We start from the raw sequence: 22838 nt of genomic DNA on the forward strand, positions 1-22838 counted from the left end.
CTCTCTCTCTCTCTCTCTCTCTCTCTCTCTCTCTCTCTAATCAGAGAGCGCAGCGTCCTAAGCTCAACATACTATTAAAAAATTATTCGGTTTTCTCTACTGCGGAATCATGCTCCAGTTCAGTAACATATTTGTGGCTGACATGTTTCCGCTATAAGCGCACGCAACATCCGGTTGTTGACGTTTGCTCGCTCTCATTGGCTATTGCAGGTATCCCACCTCCTGCAGTCAGATCAAGAGTCAAATGTGTTTGATATTTAGGCTTTGGGCTCGGGGAGGCTCCGACTCGATCCATCGCAGTGAAATAATCGCAATGACACCACACAATTGAGGATTTTTTGGACAAAAATCGGTAATAATAAGCCTCGAATCAGGACACGCCCCCCGATCGTCGGGGAGGGTGCAAATCGGGATTAAAATCTTCAAGTGTCTAAACAACACCATTTATCACTGGTCGTATATCTTTTTTGTCACGTCTTCTGTAAGATTTCAGGAAGCCGCTTATATCGCATGTAAACTGCGCCAGGGATTACAAACATGGAATCGTGTGTTTTCATCATCTTGTCGTTGTTTGTCTTTTATTCGGCTGGTGAATGGAAGCTTCGATTTGTCACAGTGGTGAGTATAATACTGCTTAATCTGTGTTACATAGCTATCTAGCTGCTTTATAATCACCCAGTGTTGTTCTATAACGCTTGACGAAATAATGCTTAACATAGTTTAACGTAGATTAATGTAGTTTAACATAGTTTAATGTAGTTTAACATAGTTTAATGTAGATTAATGTAGTTACCAAACCAGCGATGATGCAGCACCAAATCTCTCACTGTTGCATTTCTGGAATTACGAAATTTATCAAAGAACACAAAATCATACTCAAATATGGTGGGTTATTTTTCGTTTTATTTATTTATTTATTTATTTATTGATTGATTTATTTAGGGTGCGTTTTTCTTAACGCAACATTTTTTGCCCCGGTTTAGTCAAAGTAAATATATTTCTATGGATAGGAAAATACAACATGTAAAACCTAGCTTTCAGTTACGTTTCCTGTCCCATGGTAAAACACAGTGTTTATGACAAAGTGAGAACACTAAAAACACTAAGGCACCACTAACTAAAGATTACGTATTTAACTGGCTAGTTTATTTACTACTTGCCATTTAATTACAGTAAAAACCTACTAGTTCGTTTACTTATCTGTGGGGTGAAAAGTGCTGATTAGATTGTTTTGTGTGATCACGTGCTCAAGCTACAATATCGACCTCGAGATCGCACAAGGAGAATCTGTCAATTCCTGAAATGTACGCGAGGCAGAGCAGCGCATGTGGAAAGCTAAATAGTTCATATCATAGATTAAAAATGCGTTTTTTATTTAAATGAAGACATGTACCGTCTGATTAGTTTAGCATTTTAACTCTTGCATTACGTAAGGAATAATTGACGATGGACCGTTGAATTATTAGAAAATAATGCACACCCCGAGGTGGGATAATGCGTCCTGGACGCAAAGCAGAGCTATCAGTGTGCATTGTTGTAGATAACCGATAGTTTCAGCAGTCGGTTTTCGGTGCTGATTAATCGGCAAAACCAATCAGTCGGACGACCTCTAGTTTAAACAATGAATAGCTCTGACTGTCTACTCTTGGTTTGAGCCCTGGGATTCACATGTGAAGGCTGCGTTTATTGTTAAAAAGGGTAAACCGTCATGAAGACGAGCAAGCTGTCTATGAGAGAAAAGCAAGCCATTTTGAAGCTGAGAAAAGAGGAAAAATATATCAGAGCCATTGCACAAGCATTGGGCATAGCCAGTATAACCATTTGGAATGTCTGGATATAGATATATTATAATGAAACCACTGGTGTAGTAACAACCAGACAACCGAAAAACAAGTCAGTGACATCACCAACAACCTCCACAGGTCAGGGGTGAAGGTTTCACAATAAGTGGAAATTTGGTGTCACAACAGCCACCACAGCCCAAGAGGAACAGGAAGGACTAAGACTTAACAATTCACAAGAATTAAAAAATACACGATAAACTCACAATATACCACAAATAAGAAGCAAGAAAAATATACATGTAATGAATCCTCCAAATTTGTTAGACTATGATTCATGTACAGATTAACTGTATGTATTACAGTTTGGCAGGCTTAAAGCTGTACATTAGACATGTTAAATGAGCAGTTGTGGTAGTGTGTGTAAAACAATGTACAGTAGTCATAAGTGAAGTGGCACTGCGTGTGTAATGTGCAGTGACCCTATGTAAAATTTGTTGTGAAATATGCAGTGTAGTAACTGGGAATGCAAAATCAGTACACATGTCCATCATTTCCATAGTCCACATAGCTCCCCAACCTCATTGGTACCTCATTGTATAGTCCGATAGCAGTGTGCAAGAATGACTTCATGTACTACTTGACTTTTCTTGATAAAGTGAAGCTGCTATAGTATACTGGAGAAGAAGCTCCGCTGTTTGGCCAGTGTGGCATGAAAGTGGTATTTGCTATTGTCTATGATCATGATCCTCTGAATTTTGTGCACCATCTGCCTTTCCACCATCACCTCCAAGGTGTCCAGTTTGCAGCTTAGGACAGAGCCAGTTTTCCTGATTAGCTTATTCAGCTTCTTTGCATTACCAGCTCTGATGCTTCTCCCCTACTTGCAACTACAGACTGTTAGAAAGTCTCCAGCAATTTGGTATATACTTTGAAGGATCACGGTTTTCCACTGGAAATAGTCTGCTTATACCATTCTTGTAAACCGCCTCCGTGTTGGTCATCCAGTCCAGTCTGTTGTTGTGGTTGACACAAAGGTATTTATAATCACTGACCATCATGACTTCCTCTCCCTTGATGAAGATTGGCTGGATTACCAGGTTCTTCCTGTTTAAATTCCGTGCAATTTAAACAGTGACTCCAATAACCATGATCCAAATCATACGAGAGTGTCATGCCTAGGGTTTGCATGGCTGCTTCTGGAATGAGCTCACTAAATGGTAAATGGTAAATGGCACACTTATATAGCGCTTTTATCCAAAGTGCTTTACATTGTGTCTCATTCACCCATTCACACACACACACTCACACACCAATGGTAGCAGAGCTGCCATGCAAGGCCTTAACTTGCCATCGGGAGCAACTTGGGGTTCAGTGTCCTGCTCGAGGACACTTCGGCATGTGGAGTCATGTGGGCCGGGAATCGAACCGCCAATCCTACGATTAGTGGACAACCCCCTCTACCACCTGAGCGACAGCCGCCCCGGCCACTAATCTTTATTGATGATGAAAGTCATGATGCTTGCAGGAGAATGAATTCAGAAACATTCTGTCTGCCAATTTACAGATAAATGTATCCAGTTTAATTGTGAAGGACTTCATGCAGTAAGACAATGACAACACACTCCGAAAAACATCAAAGGACTTTTCAATTCAATTCAGTTTTATTTGTATAGTGCTTTTTACAATGGTCATTGTCTCAAAGCAGCTTTACAGAAATATATAAACACCGGATACCGACTTCATCCTTTGGGGAGTGGAAGGTTTTAGACTGGCCAAGTAAATTACCAGACCCTAACCCAATTGAACATGCATTTCACCCCCTGAAGAGGAGACTGAAAAGCTGCAGTACAAGCCTGGACAAGCATCACAAAAGAAGAATGCCACAAAGTTATTTGCTCTAAGATTATCGGTTCCAATACTTTTGCCAGAAATTGTGTGGTCTGCCACCAAAGGTGCCATGTTCTAAGATGTTGAACACATTTAGATGTAAATATCAGGAAATGAACGCTGAAATTCTGATCTGTCATTTTATATTCAGCTTTTTTATCTCAAGCCCAAATGTCTTCACTGTATAGCAAAAATAAAAGAATAGCCTGTGCCATTCGAATACCTTTGGAGGGCACTGTAGTAATAGATGATCATGAATCATGAAATTGTTTTCGGTGTAAATCCTATTTGGTGTTTTATCATAAATGGAAACCTTTTGTCTTTGTTCCTTTAGTTATATCGCCATGGAGACCGTTCTCCAGTCAAAGCCTATCCAACAGACCCGTACCAAGAGAGTGCATGGCCACAAGGTTTTGGACAGCTTTCTCAGGTACCTTTTACACACACACACACACACACACACAGTACAACTCTGCATAAATACACACATACAGTGCTGTGAAAAAGCAACTGATTTATTCTGTTTTTGTGTACATCTCATACTAAATTGTTTCAGAAATGAAAACAAAATCTAAGATAAAACAAAGGCAACCTGATAATTTTTTTTTTGTAATGATAATGTTATTTACTTAAGCAGAAAAGTTATCCAAATCCAGCTGTGCCTGTGTGAAAATGTATTGCCCCGTTATTGTTGTGCCAATAGACGATGATCTCGGGGACCAGCGGTAGTCTCCGATAGCTCATGCCTTTGATAATATTTGGCTCGTTTTCCCACTGTTAATAATCCAAAGGCCTACTCGTGGACCGTCGCACTGTTAAGTACAAAGCCATTCTATGTACATGGTCTGCACTTACATTGCGCCTTTTAACCATATTTTTTCAAATTGCAGACAGATGTGCCAAATCTTTAACATATTCTCCATTCTAACTTTACTTCACATGTAAACATTACTGATCTTTCGATTGACACCTTATTTGAAGCAATAGGAGCTTCCATGTCCTGTCCATATCCTTCAATATCCAATGAGAATCTGTGTTGAAATGTAGTGCCTTCCTCTTTTCCTTCGTGAAAAGCTTGAGCCTATTGCAACCAATTGTGTGGATTACTGGCACATCGTATGGCCAATGAAATTCTGAAAAATGATATGCTGCTTTATTGGGAGGTTTCAACATTTGCGTAAAGCTGGCTAACCCATGCCAAGTGTTTTGTGCGTCCAACATAAAAGGTGAAGTGTACTTAAGTGTGACTAACTTTTTGAAGGTGTATTATGACAAAACGGCTGAGGAATACAAAAATACTTGCTCCAGTATGTGCTGGATGTATGTACTCTGCGTGAAAGCGATGAGTCAGGGGATTACGTTTCAAAAGTAAATAGTGATGAATGGTGAGATGAAAACCACTGCTAACCCAGAACAACATTAAAGCTCATCTGAATTTTGCCAAAACACACCCTGATATCCACAAACCTTTTGGGTGTATATCGGCTAAGTGATATCGGCCACTACTGATTACCGATAGTTCTGCCTTTTATACCTTCTTATAAATTAATAATAAGTAATTCCACAATTCTGAAAGAAATGTAAATAAAAACTTTATTCTCTCCATTTCAACATGTCACAGTAACTGGTCTCATAAACAGAAAACACACTACTCTAACATTTGAATAACCCTAACCTTTAATTCTGAAGATTAAAGTAAGATCATTAATTTATTGAAGGTTCTTAATTCGTATTAACATTGACTGATTTCTAAATATAAATCACTGACATCAAACTGGTCATATATAATATCAACTTTTTATATATTAACATTAACTGGATATGAAATATAGTACTCTACAAATATATTTTTCTGTGCAATACATATACTTTTTTGTTACTCATTTTCATTTAAATCTTTCAACGGTGTACTGGAGCTTTAATTTAGCGTGAGCAGCTCGAGTAGTGTGGCAAAAAAAATAAAAATTGACTCGACACAGAAACTCCCATTTCACTGCTGCTAACTTCCAGTATAAAATTTTAGCAGTACAGAGATTACAGACTGCAGTTTTGTTGTCATTCCACACATGACACCTTTATACACAGCATGAATTCAGTGTGTTTTCCCACCCTCTTTTGATTGACAGGATATAATCACCCCTGAACATCGGATGTTTTTAAACTATAGGCCAGTGGCAGCGTAAAAAATTGCCTTTAACGGCCGATACATTGGTGCATCTCTAATTTTAACCGTCAAAAACAAAACTTAATTTAAACAAATATCTTCTTTCAGCTTATATGAAGATTAAATAAACAAGTGTTAAAGAAACTTGAGCTCTTAAACTTAATAAATAAAATGTTACAAAATGTGTGCAATGTAAAAGTATAAACGTAGAACAATCAAGGCAAACTTTAAGGGAGATCAACATCGCATTGTAGCGCAGAATGTGACTCCTGGTGCTCTGCTCAGCCTGTTAGCATAGTTAGCCTAGCCTCATATAAATCTTCCATTTTAACACTTACTTCTGGAGAACACTGTGCTGAGTCTGATGAGTTCAGCTCCTGCTCTGATGACACTCACTGTCCTCCCCAGGGCCGATATTTTAACAGAAAGCACAAAAAGCGGAAAAATGTCACCTTTCTTCCTCGCTCACTGTTCAGAGAGACGCACACTGTATATGTGTGGAGCACTGCACATGTGCACTACAAGTCTCTCACAGCTTGTTTCTCTGTACTTGGCCAGGGCTGTTTTTTTTTTACACACAATGGTGTTCTGATGTTGGTTAGATGAAAAGAAACCCAAAAAACTGCCACACTGGTGAACTGACCTTTTTTTTTTTTTTTATTCACAATCTCCTCGGCATTTTCGCATGTGCTTGTGTGCTCTGATGTCACATGGCAATGGTGCAACCGAACCCCACAGATGCACAGCTTGTTATCGGCTGTTTGCTTGTCACTCATAGCACGCTCCTTTATTAAGGCATATGATAGGCTGTTTATGATCCAGGATTGGCACACGCTTGAAAGGAGACTGTCTGGTCTTCAGTCTGTAAGTTGAAACTCAAGTGGAGCTGGATTGTGCAGCAAGACAATGATCCATAGCATAGGAGTAAAGTCTGGTTCACACAAACTCCATTTGCAGTGCATATGCGGTGCTTATTGCAATACGTATACGGTACAGAAGCAGCACGCACCATTGTGCTCTCACATAAGACACATTTGCAGTGCACAGCTGATCCGTGGCGGAAGACATTCAGAACAGGACATGAAGGTGGTGGGTGAGGACTTTGAATGAAGTTTAGAGCAACACAGTACAGCCTAATATAATCTTTCACAGACGTATTCATGTTTATACACAATAAATATAAACAACGTAATAGTCCATTCATTACTTCCATATAGATTACATTGCTCAAGCAAGTGGCACAACATTTAACCATGGTACTTCTCTTACGTGAAAAAGTAGCATCACAAACATTTTAAATGAAAACTTACCATCCACACAAACAGCCGAATAAACTGCCTCCCATGTCTTTTTTGCATTTAAATCTTTATATACGACATCCTGTGGGTCATACACATCTTTCTCCGACAACCAGCATGTCACCTGATTGCCGCTTTCTGCTAACCCCCTCACCCTCACAGAATATAACAAGCTGTGTAGTGTATTTTCCATTAAAAAATATACGTTAGATATAATTTTGACCACATTATTTATTTTTGCAACTCCTGGTAAGTGTTTTGGTTTTCTTTGCTTTACCCTGGGCTTAAAGTAATAAGAAAAAATGAAGAAATTAGGGTGGAGCAAATACTTTTTCACAGCACTGTACCAATCTTTTGAGAGCAGAGACCATTGAACAGACCCCAGTATTCTGCCTATTGTTTAGAATTACTGCAAAACCATTACTAATAAAGTAATGATACTGCATGTGCTTGGAAACCTGTTTGTCTTGTGTGAATGTACAGGAAGGTATGCAGCAGCACTTGGAGCTGGGCCAGTTTCTGAGAAAACGCTATACTGGTTTCCTGGGTGAAGACTATAATCGCTTTGAGGTCTGTGGTAATTAATATAATGAACTCAAAGTGGGCCTTTTTTTTCAAAAACTGTTTGCCTTTAAGGTTCAAGACAATCAAGACTTGTAAATCAATGCAGTTTTCTTTCAAGACTGATTTGATTGATTTTCAGATCTTCTATCATTTTTTGAGTAGTTTTTTTCTTTTCACAACTAATAAGTACGCATGCAGTGTCTTTTCCTTTCAAGTGATTGGCCTGTTTCACCAGGCAGACTTTATTCATGAAATCGACCCCCAATATAATTTGCTGTCATACAGCACCCTCCACTAATATTGGTACCCTTGTTAAATATGAGCAAAGAAGGCTGTGAAAATGGTCTTTATTGATTAACCTTTTGATCCGTTGTTAAAAAATTCACAAAAATATTCTGCTCTCATGGATATCACAGATTTGTTTCCCCCTTTAGTGTCCATTTAATAAAAAGCAATGAGTGGTCACTGAGTCTAGATTAGTTTTATTAACTGTGTGCTTTTGCCCCTGCAGGCACATAGAAAGCCTTAGCAACCACACAGCAATTGAGAGACTTAAAACCTTCAAAGTTTGAGCTTTTAAAACTATTTCAAACTTAAAACTGCTTCTCTATCTATCTATCCATCCATCTCTCCCTAAAACTATTGGAACGATATCTGTCACAGAGTCAAAGTGAAACCTGAACAATATCAGCACTGACATTTTATACTGTGTTTCAAACCAGGTTTTCTGTATGTAATATAAATGAATTTTCATTCTAAATGTAAATTAAGGATCGCATTTGATGTGATCTCTTTCCTTTCTCACACTACAGGTGTGACCCCAAATGGTGAGGTGATGGGATTATTGAAACAGATGTCTTTCTGAATGCTAATTATGGTCACATAGCCCTTTGTTCAGGGATGGTTCTTGATGTCGCACTGCTGCTCCCATATTATAACTGTGTGAATGTCACTTTAGGTGGTATTATAAGACTGGGATAAATTGTCCATTTGATAATTCTGCCAATTTAAGGAACACAGTTTGGGGTGGAATCTGCTGAGAGGCACTATTCCTTGACACTGTTCTGTACCTGTGTGACCTTCATTTAAATTCGGTATTTAAGTGCTGATTGCCATTCTCAATCTGTTTCCTGTGGCACAGATTGCTGTACGAAGCACAGATTATGATCGCACTCTGATGAGTGCTGCCTCAAATCTTGCTGGTCTTTACCCACCCAAAGGCTCACAGGTTTTTCATCCTGGTTTGGACTGGCAGCCTATACCAATACACACAGTCTCCCAGGACGAGGAGAAGGTAGGAATATGCACCTCACCCAATGTATCTACACTGCATATAGTTCACCAGTCCCTAAATATTGAGATTTTAAAAAATGTAAGAAGTTAGATCAAGTACCCATTTGAAATTTTTACAAAGTTTCCCTAACTTATTAATGCAATAATGCAATTAATAATGCTCAGGTTATTTGGAATGGAAACTAATAATTAAAACTAATGACTGTGTGACATGTTTTTCCCCACAGCTGCTGTCATTTCCTATAGCAAACTGCCCACGTTACCAATTGCTCATGAAGGAGACAGAAAGAACAGAGATCGTCCTCAATATCACCAAGACTTACAAAGTGAGTCTGACTCTCTCCACTTTACCTACTCAAAACAATATTCCCTTTAACACCTGCATTCTGTCAAAATGAGCTATTTTACATTTACAAAATGGAACAATTCTGAAACTGATTTCTCTAATTTTGTGCCTGCAAATTTAATTTACAGAGATTAGATCATTAGTACGGAAGCCATGCATTAATATTTTTCTTTCTTGTTTTCTCATGATCACAACTTAATTTTCTTGTGATCTCGACATAATAATCGGCTTGAACTTTGGCTTCAACTCTGGGATGTTGGTGGGTTTCCTCACATGAACTGCTTGCTTCAGATTCTTACACACCATTGGATTAAGGTCAGGACTTTGACTTGGCCATTCCAAAACATTAACTTTACTCTTTTTTAACCGTTCTTTGGTAGAACGACTTGTGTGCTCAGGCCCATTGTTTTGCTGCATGACCCACTTTCTCTTTAGATTCAGTTCACAGATAGATGTCCTGACATTTTCCTTTAGAAAAGAAATTTCTTTAAAAGTGGTCTTGAATTTCCTCAATTTGTACACAAACTGTCTAACTGTGGATTGGTGGAGTCTCTTCCAACTCTTTTTCTGTTGTCCTCAGAAATCTCCTTTGTTTGTGCCATGATACACTTCCACAAACATATGTTGTGAAGATTTGACTTTAATAGATCCCTGATCTTTAAATAAAGCAAGGTGTTCACCCACACCTGTTTGCATTCCCATTGATTGTAAACACCTGTCTCTAATTTCACCTTCAACTTAACTGCTAATCCTAGCAGTTAATTGTTTAATTGGGATCTCTGTCTACTTTTAGGACTTAGACTTAGGACATCAAAAAATCTGATGTTGTTTTAGGACATTTATGCATATATAGAAAATTCTAGAGGGTCCCCAAACTTTCAAGCACCACAGTATATAAAAGAAAATATTAATTTTATTCTTCCACACTGACCTAATTTATACACATGTGAATAGGGGTTTTATTTGTCTACTTCTGTTAATATTGCTCGACAGTCCTTTCTCACTGATCATGATAAAGCAATGCGAATGTTTGAGGTGATGACGCTCTTGAATTGAAACCATAGATCAATAGATATGGAGCTATTCACACCGGGAGCAATTGTTTGCGGCGCAGCAAAGTGACACTTCTTTTTCGACGAGTGTGTCGATTTATTTATCCCCCCCCCCCTGGCCTTCCGCAAAGAAACAGGCCGTCCAGTTAGCCTTGAGCTTTAGGTTGTGTGCCCAGGGATGCTGCTGTTGCACAAAAGGGCGAGATTGGTGGCGCTATAGCACAGAAAGCTGTTTTGAAAACCAGTGTAAACATTGAAGAGTATTCCAGAAGAGAGAAGAGAACGGATGTTGAGATCTTGTTATTATTTGCCAAGTTTTCATCCACTTTTTGCACATTTCTGTTATCGCCAAAGTGAAAGTATGTAAAAAAAAAAATTGCGATATTTGCTGTCTCCCGCCTGTTTCCATCCAATTGGCCTTATTTTTTTTCAATTTTACCAATTTCACTTGGCTCAGTGTGCATGCAGTCTCTCTCACTCCCTCTCTCTCACTCACACACACAAATGCGTGTACCATGGAGATGTAAACAAACTGTCGCCACATGCCGTGGCGTGAGGTAGCTGCCAAAAGAGTATATTTCTTACTGAAATACTTCATATTTGTTTGAATGCAAACATTTTTTTCCATGATGTTCCAATTGGACTTTTTGTAGCATACAACAATACGCAGTGTGTCGTTTATTTATCTTTATATTCTTGTTGAAACATGTCAGTAATAAATATAACGGGATAGGAAGAACTGAACTGTCATTTCATTTATCAAAAGTTCTTCCACCACGAAAAAAAGTGGGCTGGCTATAGGCATTAAACTCGGGTTTTGTCCCACTACTGTGTTACTGCATTATATTTCACGTTATTTCATTCATACTAAAACAGCTTGATGGCGCTGTTCAAAAAACACAAAAACTCCCTTTCTGGGTAGAATACACATAAAATAAAAAAGTTAGTTTCTGTGCTTCTTAACAGTTTGTGTTGTGGTGCTATGCGCCAACATTTGTGATTCTTCTTCTCAGTGGTCATAGATGATAGGCAGATCAGCTAAATAGTGGGTTGCGCCACCTAGTGTGCAGGCGTAAAATGCATTCTCAGTCACTGCCATCTATCGTGCAGGTGTGAATTAGCTGAAGATGATCAATCGGTTCACGTTCGGTGTGAAAGCACAGCTCTGCTACGTTCACACAGCGATTTTTATCGCTGCAAGTCGCCAGTCGCTGTACTATAAAGTTGCCAATAGGTGTTCCTACTACTGGTTGCCATAGTAACATAGGTGGCGCAACTAACTTTCCACTTTTGACAACAAACCAATTTTCTTGCTGCTAAAGTTAAGTATTCTGGAGGGAGAGGACATTATAACTTCACCAGTGTATATATACACATCATATCCTAGGAGAGGAAGGAGAAGCAGTGTGTGCTCGGCCATCCACAAAATCACAAGCGCCAATTAGCTTAGCTTAGCTTATGGCCTTGGTGCTTTTAAAGCAAAATAATAATAATGAAAACACACTCATTGTTTGTTACAATTGAGCAAAATCCCAGTGTAGCTCCTATCTCCGTCAGTGTCACCATCAGGATGTCATTCAATGTCTGTTTGATGGTGACTGGGAGCCAGACCACAGCTATTCGGCCTTGGCCTCCGTGTTTCCTGGGTGAAGTGCTCGGCTTTGTGCTGCTCATTCCCAGGCCCTGAAGCAACAACAAGCCGGACACTTTACCCAAGATTGGAGCTATACTGGTATTTTGCTCGATTGCAACAAAAAGTGAGTGTTTCATTATCATTTATTTATTTGCTTTAAACCTGCTAAAATCTTAAGGTAAGCTATGCTAAGATAAGCCAGTTGGCCACTGCCACATTGGTGCTGCTTCTGCTTGTGAGCAGGGGTGGCCAGGGATGAAGTGCGCTCTATTGTCTTCACTCCCATTGGTAGTCGCTGTACCAAGTCGCTCCAGATTTGCATGAAGTTTAACTTTTCACAACTTTCTAAGTCGCTGGACCCGCCCACATCCAGTCGCCAATGGTTGCTGTCGCTCATGTCGCCAGAAGTCGCCAGCCATCATTGCAAATTAATGGTCTCCTGTTGCATTGTCGCTGTGAGTTGCTCTGTGTGAACATACCTTTTTAGTCTGCGATTTCATTTGCTTTATCGTTTCGTGCTCAATGTGAAAGCACCTTAAGTCCTGCTGAAAAATATGCCCCCGTGACATGGTGAACTGAATATGTCAATTGAGCAGCTTTCTTTCTTAAATATATGTTGAGAGTGTGGAAGAGATGGTGGTATTGAATTGCAGTATTGTACTTTGTCAATATAGTGAATGTTGTGCTTTTTAATGAGCAGGATTTCCTGGAGATGGTGCGGAATAAAGCTGGGCTGAAGTCAACTTCCATTGAGACGATTTGGAGTGTCCATGACACACTTTTCTGTGAGGTGAGGTTCTGTGAGAGCATTAGGCATCATCACTAAAGATAATTCTACAAAAGCTGCTAAATTTGTAAAAATTGCACCAATAACTGTGTCAGTAATGTGAGTAAATGTAGTTAGCCTAGAGTTGATGCCAAATCCCATGCTAGTTTGGTTTTGTTCTGCATGTTGTCATACCTTTTGGTTTTTTGGTTCATTGTTTAATGTTAGCATGTAATGTTTGTAAAAAATTACAAAGGCTCTCTCTTTAAACTGTTCCACAAGCTTAAATAGCTGAAAACATTGTACCAACTGAACAGAGTATGCATTATTTTAAATTTACATGTAACAGTGTCACACTTCTAAAAAGGAGTAGTTAATTTGTCCTTACAGTCCTCTGATTTCTTCTGTGTTTGTGTATATCTCATACTAAAATGTTTCAGAAATTAAAACCAAATCTAAGATAAAACAAAAGCAACCTGAGTAAACACAAAATAGAGTTTTTAAATGATCAGGTTATTTATTGAAGCAAAAAAGTTATCTAATACCAACGGGCCTGTGTGAAAATGTATTTGCCCCCGTAGTTACTAATTCCCCAAATCTATGAAAGTGCATTGTTAATGGGGTTCAGCTGGACTAGACACAACCAGACCTGATTACTGCAAACCCTGTACAATCACTTAAATAGAACTTTTTCAACAGCACGGTGTTGGTTAAAAGGTCTTACCCCAGTAACGGACTACGCCAAAGAAATGATGAGGAAGAAGGTGATTGAAATACATCAGTCTGGTAAAGTTACAAAGCTATTTCATTAGGCTCTGGGACTCCAAAGAACCACAGTGAGAGCCGTTCTCTCCAAATGGAAAAACTCGGCACAGTAATGAACCTTCTGAGTAGTGCCGTGTCCGACCTTCCAAAATTCCTCCAAGAGCACAGCATCTACTCATCCAGGAAGTCACAAAAGAGCCAAGGACAACACCACAGGAATTACATACCTCTCTAGCATCAATTTACATCACTGTTTATGACTCCACTATCAGATAGACACTGGGCAAAAACGGAGTTCAGTCGTTTCTGGATTATGAGAGTATTGGTGTCGTCCACTGCCGTGTCATAATCTGCCTGATAGTATGGATCAGTGAAGGTTGAAAGCCACATAATTTATTTAGTTTTGTCACTCCTGTACATAAGATCCAATTTTGCCACCATCTTCTCTTTCATGGATTGTGTTAGATTGGTGTCATTTTCTGATGCAGCTCTCTTTAGCATCTGTAGCAGTGGAAGAAGTGACAAGACCTTGACATATTCCTCTATTGACATAATGTCAGTGAAGTCACTGACCGGCTTTAATGCTGGGCTAATTGACTGGAGCACATCTTTGACTTGCAAGTTAGAGCAACATTCGCTTTTCGGTCATGAGCAAGGACACTGCTTATTGCTCTTCTCTGCTCCCGAATCCTCTCCTCCATCATTTACTTCGAACCCCAGTGAATTGCATAGTCTTGTTAATATTAATAAATTAAATTAGGCTACTAAATATTTTCCAAGCAAATCTGTTCTTGCTATAACTGCATATTGTCTAGCTGTTGTGTGCCTTGCATTGCTTTAGACTATCCCCTATGAAACTGACAAGCCTTGTAGCCCACTGTTATGTTAATACAAACATTTTATGCATATTTATTTTATATTTATATATTATTTATTATTATGTATATATTTATTTATTCATTCATTTCTAAATACAACATAAGCATTCTATAAATGTATAGAATGGCCTTATGATCGCGTAAGCACACAATAAGATTTTACTACACAAGTCTGTATAAATACCCCCAAATAATAGCCTAAATATTTTGCCATCATACCGTTATTAGGGTCTGTTGAGGTAGACCTAGCTCCCTCTGAGATTTGGCAAGCTCCCATTTTCTGTGCCAGCTGTGTGAGAAAAGGCTTACAATGGAGCAGAAAATGTTTAGTGCCTGTTCTGTTCTCTCATCACTGAGTGCATTGTGACCAAAGCATTTCAGCCATGTCCAGTCCAGTTTCTGTATGGTAGCTTGGAAGTGCTGGGGTTTGAACTCATGACCTTCTGAGCAGTAGACCAACACCTTAACCACTGAGCTACCACTGCCCTCTCTCAAATCCAGTATAACTATCTCACTGCCTCTGCCCGTTTGCCTTCTTCCCATCTTGATCTCTTCCCCAGGTAAGTGACAGACTCTCACCCTGTCATTCAATAAAACGTGATTCATCAGCCCAGACCACCTTCCTCAATTGGTCCAGTTCTGATGCACACATGCCTATTTTAGGCGCTTTTGGTGGCGGACAGGGCTCAGCATGTGCACTCTGATCAGTCTGCGGCTAAGTGGCCCTATATGTAGCAAGCTGCGATGCACTGTGTGCTCTCACACCTTTCTGTCATCGTCCGGATTAATTATTTCTGCAGTTTGTGCTATAGTAGTGCTTCTGTGTGATCGAACCAGATTGGCTAGCCTTTGCTCCCCATGTGCATCGGTGAGCCTTGAGCGCTCATGACCCTGTGGCCGGTTCACCAGTTGTCCTTCTGTGGAACACTTTTGGTAAGTACTAACCACTGCATACCGGGAACACCCCAGAAGACCTGCAGTTTTGGAGATGCCCTGTCACGGTCATCTAGCCACCACAGTTTGGCCCTTGTCAAAGTCGCTCAGATCCTTACGCTTGCTCATTTGTCCTGATTCCAACACGTCGACTTTGAGAATTGACTGTTCACTTTCTGCCTAATGTATCCCACCTCTTGACAGGTGCCATTGTAATCAATGTTATTCACGTCACTGGTCAATGGTTTCAATGTTATGGCTGATTGTGTAGAAATTTGGCCATATAGTTATAAAGAGAACTTACACCAAAGTGCTGTAATTCCTTCACTATTTATCCATATTCATTATTTTATTTAATTTCTGATATACTGCAGTAAACAGCCAAAATAACAATACTTCTGTCAGTGTCCAAATATTTATGGACCTGGTTGTAAATGAGGTGGCTGTTAGGGTTAGCTTTCTCTCTCTTCTCACACTCTCTCACTTTTCCACACGCAGCAGAAGCATGGCCTGCCCCCTCCAGCCTGGGTGACTCCAGACGTGATGGATACACTGAAGCTGCTGAAGAACTTTGGCTTCCAGCTCTTGTTTGGCATCTATAAAAGAGAGGAGAAGTGTCGGCTACAGGGAGGTCAGACGTTGACATTTTCATTATTTAAAAATATTAGAGCTTCATATAAATATTTACTAATGAGACTATTCCATAAGTTCTGATCATAAACAGAAAGGCAAATACACATGCATTGGAGGAAATTAAAGTTGAGATACCAGTGTTTGGTATGTATGGAATAGATCACGGGTGTCCAATTTTATCCGGTGTGAGTGCAGGTTTTCATTCCAATCAATCAGGATCCACGCCTGATTCCACCTGTTTAATCAGTTGATCTTGGCTTGAAGTAGACTCGTGTGTGGCTTCTGCTTGGTCGGAATGAAAACCTGCACCGCACCGGCCCTTTCCAGATAAGATTGGACACCCCTGGCATAGATGTAATTTAATCTTGGCCCCCCCACTTTTTAATATGCGCAGTTTTGTCTCCACCACGTTTGAAATTGTAATGCTTGAATTACATTGAATTTTTTTATTTAATATTATTATGTAATTTACTTTATTTTATCCTATTTTACTTGTTTTTATTATGTGAGTATGTGAACTTCAGCCCAGAAATCTAAAGTAGTGTGGACATTGTGGTGTCATGGTTTTCCAAAGATGTGTGAGATGATTGATCTCTGAGGAAGCCTACATACAGTCCCTTCCAAAAGTATTGGAACAGCAAGCCGATTTTATTGTTTTCACTATACATTGAAGTCATTTGGGTTTGAGATCAAAAGATGAATATGAGACGACAGATCAGAATTTCAGCTTTCATCTCCTCATATTTACATCTAGATGTGTTAAACAACTAACATCTTTTGTTTGAACCCACCCATTTTTTTTTTTCAAGTGCTCGAAAATATTGGCACATGTGACTGATTGGTGTTTCTTGCTGTCCAGGTGTGCCCTGTTAAATATATTGTTCAAAGAATTAATGGCTCTGAATGTCTACTCTTGGTTTGAGCCCTGGGTTTTGCCTGTGGAGACTGCATTTGTTAAAAAGGATAAACCAACATGAAGACCCTCTGGTCATATTTATGCACAAACTTTCAAGCACCACTGTATTCACAAATTATAGTACAACTTTTTTTTACAAAAATAATTATATATATATATATATATATATATATATATATATATATATATATATATATATATACATACATATACATATATATATATATATACATACATATACACATATATATATATATATATATATATATATATATATATATATATATATATATATATATATATATATATATATATATGTATATATATGTGTGTGTGTGTGTAACATGGTTGGTGATTCATGTTAAATCTCAAACATGTTACTTGAAATAAATAGACTTTTGGCATGTTGCCAGCTTTCCTTTACAAATATGGTAAGGATAATGGTCAAAAACAACATGCAAAAAATCTTAAAATTACTTAACATATCCTTTGAATCGTTTCAAAACCCCCCAACCACCATGCCCCTGGAACCCAGGCAGCACCTAAGCCCTCTGAAAAGCTTGGGAAAACCTTAAAACTCTTCAATGTATAGAGGGTATGCACATGAAGTCACAATAGGCAGAAGTCACTGCGGTTACACCCACTGAGTGGCAGAAAGACTGAGTGGCAGCATTAGTGTTCAGCTTGAGTGCCACAAAAAACACATCTAAAATGGGAAAGAGCTGTTGTACATATTCTTTCAACAAGAAATCAGATATCTTTTTACAGACTTCTGAAAGCAACAGAAAAGAGAAGTGAATGGATCGCTGTAATTCGCAGAAACAACTGGCATCCAGGCACTGAAACGTTTTCCTTACAAGTGGGTACTCCACAAAGCAAGTTTAGATAGATAGGCTACTGTTTAAAATTCTGACTGATACAGACACAAAAGAGTTCTTAAACATATTCAGTTTACACCGCTGTACTCTGTATAATCTTCTTGTCTGTAACAGCTAACAGTTATCCAGTTACCTTTAAAGGTTTCTACAAAAAATATGTTGAATATTGTCGTGTCCATGGACCACCGGTTCTTTGTTGTTGTTAAGTTGTAAGGATCACTGTCAAGTCTAATTAACTTTCATTAAGCAGATAATCAAAGGATTATCAAAGGCAGATTATCAAAGGCAGCATGTTGCAGGATGTTTTGCCACTCAGTCCAAATGAGGGTGCATGTTGCAGTGAGTTAGTGACGTCAGTGCATTGCCTCTAAAGCAAAAACAGTAGAATTGGCCTTGCTGTTTCAATACTTTTGGAGGGGATTGTGCAGCAAGTTTGTGAAGATGAAGATGAGCAATGAATCAAGCATGCTATGTAAGAATGGTACTTTGCATCAGTGACACTGTAGTTCCTAGTTTGTAGGAACTGTACATCTGTACAATATAATGTAAAATTAAATATTAAAATAAATCTTTCTAGTCCTTTTACAAGCTACATCTCAGTCAAGATTTTGGACAGTTGCCGTTCATGTAGTACTCTTTCTCTTAGGTCTCTTGCTGGATCAGATTATTAAGAACCTGTCGGATGCTACCACTTTAAACTCAAATCAGCAGCTGAAGATGATCATGTATTCTGCAGTGAGTCTGTGACTTTTTTTTTCTGTTTCCCTTTATTTCCATTTATTCACACAGTTTGTAATACAAGACTTGTCAATTCAGTTGTCAGTGTCATGCCAAGAAAGCAACTTGTCAGTACCAACACTGTACATAGCTAAATTACTCAATGAGGTTCTGATCAGTATGAATCATACTGCTCAATAACCAAATTGCATTTGGTTATTGGGCATGTAATAAAATTATGTAAAACATTTTACCTACCTGGTGAAAAGATTAAATATAGTACAGTTTGTAACCATTGCAAACAATTTGCAAAACAACCACATACTTGCTGAGAACATTTTAAAATTGCTAACAAGTTCACAATCCTGCATCATTTATGATTAACATGTGACATACACTATGACAGTATTTATTGTTGTGTGTTTATTTCTTTCTTCAGCATGACACGACCATTGTAGCTCTTCAGGAGGCGCTTAATGTGTATAATGGATTACAGCCACCATATGCTTCCTGCCAAATATTTGAACTGCATCAGAATGAAAATGGGTGATGCAAACTTTCACCAAACACACACACTTACACTCATTAAACACATTAATGGAAACATCTGTACCCCTTGTCATTCATGCAGTTATCCAGTCAGCCATCATGTGGCAGCAGTGCAATGGATAAAATCATGAATATACAGGTTAAGATCTTCAGGTAATGTTCACATCAAAACCGTGATCTTAGAGACTTTGACCATGGCTTTGGGTGTCTCCGCCCACAGAGCTGCTTATTACTGGATCCATCCATACATCTTCTATTGCGCTTATTCTTTAGGTTCGCGGAGAACCTGGAGCGTATCCCAGGGAGCATCGGGCACAAGGTGAAAATCCCAACAACGATGTCACAGTCAAAGTCCCTGAGATCACATTTCTCTGCATTCTGAAGTTTGATGTGAACATTAGCTCAATCTTTTGGCCTGTAAATGCAAGGTTGTATGCATTGCACTGATGCCATATAATTAACCGATATGATGATTGCATGAATGCGTAGGTGTACAGGTGTACTATTAAAGTAGCCATTGAGTGTTTCAGCTACAAATGCACATTTTCTGTATACAAGTGCACATATTTTTATTTGTTTTGTATACTTGCTAAACTCACTGAAACTGAAGCACTACTTATTAACCTAGTAAGGGTTACTATACATTTATGCTGTCTGGCTTTCTCCCTCAGATCATTCTCTGTGGCAATGTTTTACCGCAATGACAGCTCTGTGGCTGAGCCGTACTCTTTAACTTTACCTGGCTGTGCCCAGCCCTGCCCCCTGCAGGACTTCATTGGACTCACACAGTCAGTCATTCCGACAGATTGGCAAAAGGATTGCCAGATCAGCTCATCTGCAAATGACAAAGGTATAAACAAATACAAATTTCTCACACGCACACTCTTTAGTATTCAGCTGGTCACTGCCATACTATGACTAGCGTTCACTGTCATATGAGATCAGTAATTGTTCTTGATTTTGTCTTCTGTATGTTGATGTAGATGTGATTGTTGGGCTGGTTGTCTGTGGCTTTGTTCTTCTGGTCCTCGTTGTAGTGTTGTTTGTTGTGTTGTGCCGTCAAAGCGAGCCGGTCTTTGGTTACAGCCACATTATCAATCAGAGGGATGATCACTCCTGACATTCATACCAGCTCCTCTGCAACGCAGAGTCATCGGATAGTGAGAGCCTATAAAAGACCAGTCACACACACACACACAACAGCAGGTACTATCAACTATACACCCAACTGGGCTGCGAGGGATCCTGTTTCATCCTGACATTTTATTTTGATATGAAAAGTGTGATCTTTCTTTTATATTGTTTTTTTTGTTTTTGTTTTTTGAAGAAAGGACACTCTTCCACCCCAATTTTCTCCCTAATCTTGGCCAGTTCCCACCCTCTAGCCAGCTCTCCCCTATCACACAACAGCTACCAACCAGAGAGGGTGAAGGCTATCACATGCTTCCTTCAAGGCTTGTGAAGCCAACTGACTATTTATTTTCAAACTGATGCTCCTGCAATGTCAGAGGTGGCGTGACACACTCGGAGGAAAATGTGGTCCTCCCACTTCCGCACACGAGCTCACAGGTGCCCACAATTGGGTAGTGTCACTGTGATTCTTGTGGGAGAGAGATTATGCCACCCCTCCCTTCCTGAGAGCACAGCCAATTCCCAGCTCCCGGCCACAGATGGCTCTGGCATCATTATGTTTCAAACTAGCAATAGAGAGCATTACTTGAGTCTATTGTTTGTTTCCATGTCTCAAAAGAAGAACTGAAATGTGTGACTTTATTTTTCTTAATTGTTTAATTTTTATATTGGAATGATTGTGTGATCTAAAATAATTACCAAATGTATGCCATTTTGTGTCTGTTGTATAGATTTTCTATTCCTGCCTCAGCATATGCTTATGTTGGGTGAAAACACTTTTATGGTTTATATACCATAAAGTGGCTGGACACTTTATTAGGAACACCTGTACACCCGCCTTTCATGCAATTATCCAATCAGACAATCATGTGGCAACAGCACAATGTATAAAATCATGCAGATATGACAAGAGTTTGGGTTAATGATCATTAGAATGTGGAAAGATATGATGTCTGTGAGTGTGGCATGGTGCTGGAAGTTTTGTTTGAGTATTTTAGAAACTGTTGATTTCTTGGGATTTTCACACACAGCAGTCTCTCTAGCGTACACAGAATGGTGCAGAAAACAAAAAACGTCCAGTAAGTAGCAGTTCTGCTGGTGGAAACACCTTATTGAGGAGAGAGGTTAGAGGAGAATGACCAGACTGGTTTGAGCTGACCCAATGGTACCCACTCTTTATAAGTGTGGTGAGCAGAAAGCCACAATGGGTTGTACCCCTATCGGCCATGAACATGAGTCTGAGACTACAATGTGCACAAAAGCACCAGAGCAGGATCATCATTGCTTGAATGTCCAATGAAACATTTTGCTCTTGGCTTTAAACCCTCAACTTTTCTTGCTGTATTGCAGTAAAGTGGCTACAAGAAAACTTTTTATGTTTTTAAAGAGTACTTCAAGCCTGGCCAGATTAAACTACTATATGACTGTTATCCATCCTCTCTAGTCATAAATGTTGTATAGTGATGGCAGCTATGCAAGTCAGATGTTCTACTCTTTAACCAAATTTAATCAGGAAACGCCAAAAAGTCTGACAGTATACCAGCATGTGAGTTTACTAACAGAAGGTTGTTAGAGGTAAATGTGTTTCTAGATTAATTAACATACTTGTTCAGAACTTGACCCCCTTTGATTTTCATGGCCATGTTTTAAATGCCACTTTGTCATTGCAAATTAATCCAGGTATATAAAAAGTTGAAATCAAAGACTTAAGCCTTCCTACTGCTTTTTATGGTCAAATTTAATCTGGTACGAACATCTGGTTTTGTTAAGGTACACCAATCATACACCACCAATCTTCCTTTCTTAAAGACTGAGCTGCCACTGCGCATTTATTCAAACATGCATACATGCATACACACACAAAACATGTTTATATAATTTGTATATGTATATGGTCTCGTGATGGTATCATGATACTGCATCAGCTATTACATTTTGGGCACCCTTATGGGCAATCAATAAATTAAACCCTTGCACAATAAGATTCTGTCATGTCGCGAGATGTAAGGGAGAAGAGTACGGAAGCAGGTAAAGACGTATTTATTTAAGGGCAGGCAGACAAATCCAAATCGTAATCCAAAAAACTTAGTCAAGACAGGCAAAGGTTTATTGGGCGATCGGCAAACAGGCATAAACGGGGCAAAGCAGAAATGAAAGTCACGGTCACAGAAAACAGGGTCACAACACAAAACAAGAAACATGAACTAGTACTATGGACTGGGAGCGGAAAAACAGCGGGGACTAAATGAACTAATCAATAGTTTAAACTAACTAAATCTATCAAGGAACATAACATTAACAACGTGTGAAACTATACTATATCTACTATAACACTCCGCGAGGTGTACAGGGACGCGAGCGGTATATATCCCCAATGTAATTAGCCATATAGAACCGAATAGAACCATTTTTTGCACTCTTGTCAATGCACTTTTTAATGCACTTTTTTGTTGTAGGCTACAGAGTGTTACATTCTTTCAGCAGTCAGTTATAGGCCCAACATAGGCTATTCAAGGGGGGCTCAAAGATGACCACATAAAAATATTTTTATTTTACTCATTTATTTAAAGTTATATTGTGCCTTGTTGGTAGCCTATGCCTGCTGGAATGAAAAAAAATGTTCAGTGTTAAATAAATATTTTGAAATTGTA

The 22838-nt window shown here is 39.0% G+C and overlaps 1 protein-coding gene across 4 annotated transcripts; it reads left to right on the forward strand.

Moving 5' to 3' along the window:
* The first annotated feature begins 202 nt into the window (after nucleotides 1-202).
* Nucleotides 203-22838, forward strand: acp2 (acid phosphatase 2, lysosomal). 4 transcript variants are annotated; one of them, XM_017458792.3, is made up of 13 exons: nucleotides 203-352; nucleotides 487-618; nucleotides 4006-4101; nucleotides 7617-7703; nucleotides 8839-8991; nucleotides 9218-9316; nucleotides 9628-9651; nucleotides 12722-12811; nucleotides 15862-15994; nucleotides 18437-18525; nucleotides 18947-19053; nucleotides 19728-19906; nucleotides 20040-22838. In XM_017458792.3, the coding sequence occupies exons 2-13, from the start codon at nucleotides 538-540 to the stop codon at nucleotides 20174-20176; spliced, it is 1275 nt and encodes a 424-aa protein (XP_017314281.1). In that variant the 5' UTR covers nucleotides 203-352; nucleotides 487-537; the 3' UTR covers nucleotides 20177-22838. The 4 variants fall into 4 exon arrangements, 3 of the variants coding, with proteins under 3 accessions (XP_017314281.1, XP_017314280.1, XP_017314283.1); XR_001810882.3 differs by having other exon boundaries at nucleotides 229-618; nucleotides 20040-20262; nucleotides 20384-22838; XM_017458791.3 differs by having other exon boundaries at nucleotides 229-618.

Source organism: Ictalurus punctatus, chromosome 27 (genome assembly GCF_001660625.3).
Source record: "Ictalurus punctatus breed USDA103 chromosome 27, Coco_2.0, whole genome shotgun sequence".
NCBI lineage: Eukaryota > Metazoa > Chordata > Actinopteri > Siluriformes > Ictaluridae > Ictalurus > Ictalurus punctatus.

Excerpts from the sequence above, each read along its gene's own strand:
- acp2 (XM_017458792.3), top strand. The coding sequence starts at position 538 with ATGGAATCGTGTGTTTTCATCATCTTGTCGTTGTTTGTCTTTTATTCG. Across the intron at positions 4,102-7,616 it reads GTTTTGGACAGCTTTCTCAG|GAAGGTATGCAGCAGCACTT; the intron begins GTACCTTTTACA and ends GTGAATGTACAG. Across the intron at positions 8,992-9,217 it reads TCTCCCAGGACGAGGAGAAG|CTGCTGTCATTTCCTATAGC; the intron begins GTAGGAATATGC and ends TTTTCCCCACAG.